Source organism: Suricata suricatta, chromosome 12 (genome assembly GCF_006229205.1).
Source record: "Suricata suricatta isolate VVHF042 chromosome 12, meerkat_22Aug2017_6uvM2_HiC, whole genome shotgun sequence".
NCBI classification, from domain to species: domain Eukaryota; kingdom Metazoa; phylum Chordata; class Mammalia; order Carnivora; family Herpestidae; genus Suricata; species Suricata suricatta.
In genome coordinates, this window is record NC_043711.1 from 3,273,950 (window position 1) to 3,281,675 (window position 7,726).

The following is a 7,726-nucleotide window of genomic DNA, read 5'->3' on the forward strand; positions in this document are numbered from 1 at the left end:
CCTCAGCCCTTTGAGCCTGTGAGTTTGACAGTTGAGATTTATTTGCCTGAGGCTCCCTGGAGGCTCAGCTGGGAGGAGTCCACGGCTCGGAGGCCAGAGTGGGGCCCAGGGATGGGATGTCGACGGGCCGAGGCGGCAGCCCCGGGTCCCCGGACCCCGTGCGTCTCACTGCCCGACCTGCCCGTCCCGCAGTACCCGGAGGGCTACCTGGAGGCCCTGGCCAGGAGGGAGAAGGAGAAGGAGAACAGGAAGCGGGAGGCCAAGGAGGCCGACGAGGATGAGGACGATGACGAATTCACGTCCCCCAAGAAGGGCAAGGGCAAGCGGAAGTGCAAGTCCGGAGGTGGGTGTCCCTGGGGGCGGCGTCCTCCTGCGTGCGTGGCTGCCCGCGCTCACCGCTTGGCTCGGCCCCCACAGGTGGCAAGGCTGGCGCCGGGTCCCCGCGAGGGACGCCTAAGAAGAGCAAGGTGGAGCCCTACAGCCTCACGGCGCAGCAGAGCAGCCTCATCAGGGAGGATGAGAGCAACGCGAAGCTGTGGGGCGAGATCCTCAAGTCGCTCAAAGACGGCCCGGTGGGTGCCGCCCCCCCCCCCCCCCCCCCCGTGTCCTCGTTGCTGTGGTGGATGGGGGAGTCCCCTCGTTCAGGGCTCGGCTCAGCGGCACCAGGCACCCCCACCCCTGTCATGCGGCTGCCCTGACATCCGTCTCCAGAACCTTCTATCTCCCCAAACTGAAGTGCTGACTCCCCACCCCGTCCCCCATCCCTGGCCCCCACCTTCCACTCTCTGTCTCTGTGGACGGGACTCCTCCGGGGACCTCTGTGAGTGGGGTCACGCAGGACGTGTCCTTCTGCGTTGCTGCTCATGGTGTCCTCCGGGTCCGTCCACGTGGTGGCAGGCGGCGGGACGTCCTTCCCGGGGCCGAGGAATACCCAGCGTGTGGGGGTCGCACTGGGTGTGCGCGTGGCCCGGCTCGCGGCCACAGTGCTGCCTCTGCCTCGGCACCATGTGCCCCCTGCCTCCCTCCCCGGGCGCGGCCCCAGCGTGGACTGCCAGTCCCCGGGGCGCCCTGCACTCGGCTCGCTAAGGAGCCGCCGAAGCCCGTCCGTTTCCAGCCTCCTGCCTCGAGTGTGCTGAACGCAGGCGGGTGCCTGACTCCGCGGCCCGGCATGCAACCCAGAGCCTGTCCGCTGACCCTCTCCTTTTTTTTCTTTTCTTTCCTTTTTGAGTTTGTTTTGTGAGTGGGCGAGCAGGGGAGGGGCAGAGAGCGAGTGACAGAAATCCCAAGCAGGCTCCACACTGTCCGTGCCAAGCTCGACGTGGGGATTGAACTTCTGAGTCGTGGGATCCCGAGAACACGGCCGGGAGTCCAGTGCGGAACTGGCTGAGCCCTCCAGGCTCTTGGTCCTGGTCGTCCTGTCTCGGGGGCTTTGCCCTCACGGTCCCCATAGCGCTCGTGCACAGGACCCCGGGGCAGCCGTGACCACGACCGAAGGCCTGGAAGCCCAGATGGCACAAATCTGTTAGGCCGGGTGTGGGCAGGGCTGTCTGCTTTGGGGGGCCCCAGGGCGGACCCGTTTCCCGGGCCTCCCAGGGTCTGGGGGCACTGCCTCCCTCTCACAGAGACCCTTGTGATGATATGGGGCCTCCCCCGTCACTCAGGACAGCGTCCCGTCTCAGGGGCCTTAACCCCATCTGCAGGCCCCATTAGCCTCCTGAGGGAACACGCGTGGCGTCCCGGGGGCCGTGACTCAGCTGGCCGTGCGTCTTCCAGGTCCCCGTCCCCGTCCCCTAGAGCCTTCTGGGGCAGGCCCTCCCCGGCTCCCTGCCACCCTCCTGGCTCTGCTGTGGCGTTTTCTGCCCCCGCCTGGCCCATCTCGGGTCCCCCGCCACCGTCGTCCCTGGCCTCCGAGCTCCACGTTGACAGGGTTTTTCCCATGTGCCCCCCCACGTTGGGCCCTGATGTGCAGTAGGCACCCGGTGCCCATTGGTCACAGGAAGGAACGCACGTCTGCAGGACCGCCGTCAGGACTGCTCGGGACCCACAGATGGTGTGGCCCGGCCGCCCCTCCCGGCCTCAGGGTGACTGGGCCACAGCTGTCTCCGCCCCTCGTGGGTGCACCTGGGGCAGCTGCTGCCCTGATACAGGCAGTGGTGGGTTCGGCTCACGTGCTGTCTTCCTTCAGTTCCAGAAATTTCTGAGTAAAGTGGAGGAGACGTTCCAGTGCATCTGCTGCCAGGAACTAGTGTTCCGCCCCGTCACTACCGTGTGCCAGCATAACGTGTGCAAGGTGAGCGGGAGTGGGGGACCCTGAGGGATGGCCTGCCCCGTGCCGCTGCCCCCTGCCTGGTAGCTTTGCTGCCTCGAGCTCCCAGCTCCCGGGGGCTGGTCGTGGTTCCCTACGTGCCTCCCGGCCTTTATCCCGGGCTCCTGTCACCCTCTGCCGTGCACTGCACCCTCCTGTGCTCCCAGCCTGCTGCGGAAGAAACTCGGGACCTGGGCCACCCCTGCCTACCTCCTGCCACCTTAAGCCATAGTGGCCCGTGCCTGTCCCTCCAGCAGGCCATCAGATCCTCCTCCCCCAGAACGTTCTCCAGCCTCCCACGGCCGGGGGTTCAGGGCAGGAAGGAGGGTGGCAGTCCTGGCCCAGTGTCTGGTTGTAGCAAGTGACGATTAGGGGGCCAATGGCCAGGGATGGAGAGGTGTGAGGTGCTGGGCCCCAAAGGAGCAGGAGGGAGGGCTTCCTAGAGGAGGTGGTATCCCAGGTGGGCAGGCCGGCAGGTGCAGGAGCCTCGGCAGGGCGGCAGGTGGGTGTGGAGGCGGGACCGGACGGTAGTCAGTCTCCGGGCGGCTGGGCTGGAGGAGAGCCTGGGAGGGGGCTGCGCCCGGGTGGACGGGGGCATCCCGGGCACTGCGGGGGTGGGGGTGGTCAGGCAGCATCTGCCCACTTGGTTACCCAAGGCCCCCCCCCCCCCCTCCCCCGGTCCTGATAGCCACAGCTGTCCCAGGCCACACGGTGTCCCCTGGAGGCAGAGTCGCTCCGTGGGCTGCTTGTGGTCGTTCTGCGGGGTCTTCTGCTCAGAGTCGGTCGGCAGGAACTCTGCACGGTGTCCCTGGCTGAGTCGCTGGGTCCTCTCTTGCCTTGGGGCCGTCTCGGTGCAGGCCTCAGTGTTAGCTCTCACACCTGGGTGGTGGAGGGACTCAGATCACTGAGCAGTGTGGTGGGTCAGGCCCTTCAATTTTCTGTCCTTGGGCCCCGCCGCCCTGCCCTGCGGCCTCATCAGTCTCTGCAGCTGGGTGTTCGGGATGCGGTGCCTGCATGCCCAGCAAGGCCCTGCCCCTCCCTGCTGTGTGGCCTGGGAAAGCCCCCCAGCCGACCCCTCTGGGCCGCAGCTGACTCTGCAGACGAATGCAGAGACCCCTACAGGCCCAGGCGACAGGTGCTGGGGTGGTCTGGGCCAGCACGCAGGCCACCTCCCACGCAGAGGGTCAGGCCACAGAGACGGCGTGGGGGGAGTGGGGAGTGTGGTAGTGAGCACGTCAGCGGAGCCGGAGGGGTGCTGGCCCTGTCGCTGCTCACTGGCAGGAGCCTCAGCCTTGGGGCAGGGAGGGGCTTGGCCCCCATGTCTCAGCATCTGGGTTTTGTTGTGTTTTGTTTTCATTAATGTTTATTCATTTTTGAGAGAAAAAGAGCAAGCAAGGGAGGGGAGTGGGGGAGACCAAGGATCCCAAGCAGGCTCCAGGCTCCAAGCTGTCAGCACAGAGCTGGCCGCAAGGCTTGAACTCACAAACTGTGAAATTGTGACCTGAGCCGAAGTCAGAACTTACCCGACTGAGCTGCCCAGCCAGGCGCCCTGAGTTTGGTTTTACTTTATTGAAAAATTATTTTATTTTAGTCAAATACCCACAGCATAAGGAGGGTCATCTTCACCGTCTCCCAGCACACAGCTCAGGTGCGTCACACACACCCACACTGTCATGCAGCCACCCTCGCCATCATCTCCAGAACTTTCCATCTCCCCGGACAGAGACCCTGTCCTCCTGAAGCAGACTCCCCACCCCCGGCTCCCACCATCTGCTCGCTCTCTGCGGAGGGAACGCCTCTAGGGACCCCTGTGGGTGGGGTCACGCAGGACGTGTCTGGCTTCTGTCACTGCGCACGGTGTCCTCCAGGTCTGTCCGCGCGGTGACAGGTGGCAGGACATCCCTCCTTCGTGAGGCTGGATCACATCCCAGCGTGTGGATGGACCCTTGGGGAGTTTCCATCTTCCGGCCGCTGTGCGTAGTGGAGCTGAATGGCAGTCGTGTTGAGCAGGAAGAACTGCCTTCCGTCCCCGGAACCCAGGCTGTAGACTTGGGCGGGCGGGACTTGGGGCTCCCACAGCTGGAAGTGAGCCCACGGCCTGCCCACGGCGGCTGGGCGTGCTGGGCCGCTAGCAGGCTCTCCCCCGCATTGACATCTGTCCGCTCCCCCAGTCGCGCAATGCCGTCCTTCAGGTGTCTGCAGCCACTGGGCGCTCATGTCCCCATGAGCGGAGTCCCAGGCGCCATGTACCCGGCCGTTTCTGAGCGCGGGCAGCTGGCCTTGCCCACCCGGCGTTCTCCTCCAGGGTCGCTCCGATGAGAAGAGTTTGAACCCGCAAGTCTGGCTCTGGGCCAGAGCTCCTGCCTTCCCCCTTTCTTGCCCTCAGCACACGTTTGTGGGACATGAGCTATGTGCGGGGTCCCGTGCTTGGTGCTGGTAGGAGCACCTAGTCTGTGTCGCACAAGGACATGAGTAGAAGATGATTCCTGGAAGGTGGAAGGTGTCCTCTGGGTGAGGGCCTCCTGGGGGGCTCAGTCGGTTGAGTGTCTGGCTTCAGCTCAGGTCCTGATCTCCCAGGTCGTGAGTTTGAGCCGCGCGTCGGGCTCTGTGCCGGCCGTGCAGGGCCACCTTCAGATTCTGTGTCTCCCTCTCTCTGCCCTTCCTCCGCTTGCGCTCTCTCAAAAATAAAAACAGTAGGGTGGGGACTGCGTCTGATCCTCGAGCGTCATCAGGGAAGGGTCCTCTGAGGAGGTGCTTGAGCCGAGGCCTGAGCGGCAGGAGAGCCAGAGGACAGACCTGATCGGCAGTGTGACCTAAGTGCCGGGGCCTGGAGGCCAGGATGAGCTTGGAGTCTGAGCGGCCCCGGGGAGGCCAGGCTAGCGGTAGAGAGCCTGCCGGTCGGGAGGAGCCTCTGGACGCTGGGGGAAGTCAGTAGTTGTTGCAGACTCCGTCCTTGGGGGGCACGGTGGCCGGCTGGGAGGGTGCCGCTCACTCCCCTCCCTCCCTCTGTCCCAGGATTGCCTGGACCGGTCCTTCAGGGCGCAGGTGTTCAGCTGCCCGGCCTGCCGCCGTGACCTGGGCCGCGGCCCCGCCATGCCCGTGAACCAGCCGCTGCAGGCCGTGCTCAGCCAGCTCTTCCCCGGCTACGGCAGCGGCCGGTGATGGCGGCGCTCCTCGCCGGGAGTGCGTCTCAAACCGCGTGTCCCAGGGGCCTTTGTGCCTCGTGTTTTTAGTGGGCTTAACTTAAACAGGTAGTTTTCCCTCCACTCCCTAAAAAGCCTTGTCCTCCTGGTTGTTTTATTTTTTAACCTGTTCGTTTTCCGGAGTTTTTATTCTGGCTCGAAGAAAGAAGGAAAGAAAGTTGGACTCCTCAGTGTTGTATTTTGGTTTTAAAAAAAAATACAAAGCCTGCAGTTTATCAGCAAAAACAAACAAACAAAAGTCTTTTTCCCGAAGATGGAATTCAAAACGCCTTGGCGTGAAGGCTGCTTGTGTCCCCGACGCCAAGTTCCCAGAAGTTCCTGCCACCGCAGCCGAGCAAGAAGGCGCCCGGGCGCCCAGAACAATCTTTCTCCAGGTGCATGACTTTGGCCTCCGACCTTGAAAGCCAGCGCATCTCCCTGACCCGGTGCCTGCTGGTGGCCCGGGTGTGGCTGGAAGAGGAAGAGTCCCCTCCAGCCCGGAAGCCACCCCCCAAGTTCGCTTTCACGCGGCAGCCCTGCACGCAGAGCCCCTGCCCCCCGGTGAGCGGCCAGGAGCCGCCGCCTCCAGACCCCTCTGCGCGGGGCTGGCTGGTCTGGTGCGCCGTGGAAGCGAACGTTCAAAGCCATGTTCAAGTGCCTTTGGGTCTTTTCTTTTGTTGTAAACGTGGGCCTCTCTTTTAGCACTGAATTGTTGAGAATGCCGACCAGGTCCTGGAGCTGTGGTTGGCCTGTCCTCCCGGTCCCCGGCGGGTGGGCGGGGCCGGCTCCATCTGTGTCCCTCCTTCCCGCTGAATTTTCAACTCCCCGATTGAGAATTCTAAGAGGGAATGGTTTTTTTAAGTACTTTTTTCTGAATGAAATTTTTTTTGTAGTTATTGTATATGTACCAAGAAAGCTATAACTTAGGGTTTGGTTGTGTTTCATGATTTTGTTTTTTTCCTTTTCGGTTTTGTATTTTTTTGGGAATGATTTGTTAATTTTTCTAACTTTACCAAAGTTTGCAGCTTTTACCTCAATAGAACAGGAATATTTTAAATCCCATAACTGCAGACAAACTGGAGCGGTATCGTTTTAAAAAGTCTTTCTTTTTTCCTCTTACTAGGTTGTTAATGTATTAGGGAGAAACAACAAAATCCTGTGTAGGCCTTTTCTAAACAGTTCAATATTCTTTGTCCAAATTTTAGATTCTCAGAATAAACGCCTTTTACAGACGCAGTGGGTCGTGTCTTCTGTTGGCAAAGTGGCTCTGCCGTCGGCCAGGCAGGGACCTCTTTGGTTCCCAGCATTTCCTATTCTCCTCTTGAGAGGGCCCCAGGGGACAGGCCTGGACGGGGGCGTCCCCCCTCTCCGGAGGGGAGGACAGACTTGACGACAAGGCGTGTGCCGTGTTGGGTCCGGACCTTCACAGGGCCGCAAACCCAAGCCAAGGGGCCCGATCCCGCCTCCCGGCTTGGACCCAGGGCTGGCTTCCCGCTCCCCAAGGTGAGCGGCCCTGTTCCCACTTACAGGAGCGTGGCCCGAAGTCACGTGATCCCAGCGCGGTCTCTGCTGGCCTGGGGAAGTCTAGCGCCCACCACGGCCCTGCAGCAGAAGTGGGAGGTCAAGGGCGGGCGGGGTTAACAGGCATTGCAGGGAAGGGGGCAGTGGAGTTGTGCAAGGGGGGGCGGTGCCCAGCCGCCTCTTCCCTACACCTTCTGTCAACCCCGGGCAGATCCGACTTGGTGCCCTGTTTGGTCCTTGAAGTGTGTCAAGTGTGCCCTTGAAATCATGCTGGGGGTGGGGCAGAGAGCGGAAGGGGCAGGGCTGTCTCGTGGAGCCAGGAGAATGTTCTAGGTTTGCTGATGGCCTCGCCCCTCTGTGGATATACCTGCATCCTTCGAGTTGCACACCTCTTGAACGGGTCCTTTCCGTGGCAGATGAATCCATGTCAAAGGTCAAGTGTGAACACGCAGAGAAAACAGCACCGCCGTCCCCGTCCGGCCCCACCCAGGGCAGAGCGCACCGAGGTGGGTGCGTGGAGATTGGTCGCTTTTTGGATGTTCCTCTCATTTTAAAAGTTAAGGACAATGTCTCTGTTAAAAATTAGCAAAACCCGGGAAAGCGTATCTGTGGAGTCGGCATGCAGAAACGATCCCGAGCTTAGGCGTATTTCCCTCCTGGTTCGGTTTTTGTTGTTACGTAACTGCCTTATTGAAACACACCTCACGTCGGCCTCAGG

General features: G+C 61.9%; 1 protein-coding gene across 1 annotated transcript in view; it reads left to right on the top strand.

Annotated features, from left to right (window-relative positions):
- UHRF1 (ubiquitin like with PHD and ring finger domains 1) overlaps window positions 1-6,720 on the top strand; it is a 28,396-nt gene extending 21,676 nt beyond the window's left edge. The window contains exons 13-16 of the mRNA XM_029916451.1: window positions 193-343; window positions 418-572; window positions 2,186-2,290; window positions 5,321-6,720. Coding sequence (XP_029772311.1) covers window positions 193-343; window positions 418-572; window positions 2,186-2,290; window positions 5,321-5,467 — 558 coding nt within the window. The 3' untranslated portion in view covers window positions 5,468-6,720. The remainder of the gene's footprint in view (window positions 1-192; window positions 344-417; window positions 573-2,185; window positions 2,291-5,320) is intronic.
- Window positions 6,721-7,726: the final 1,006 nt, after the last annotated feature.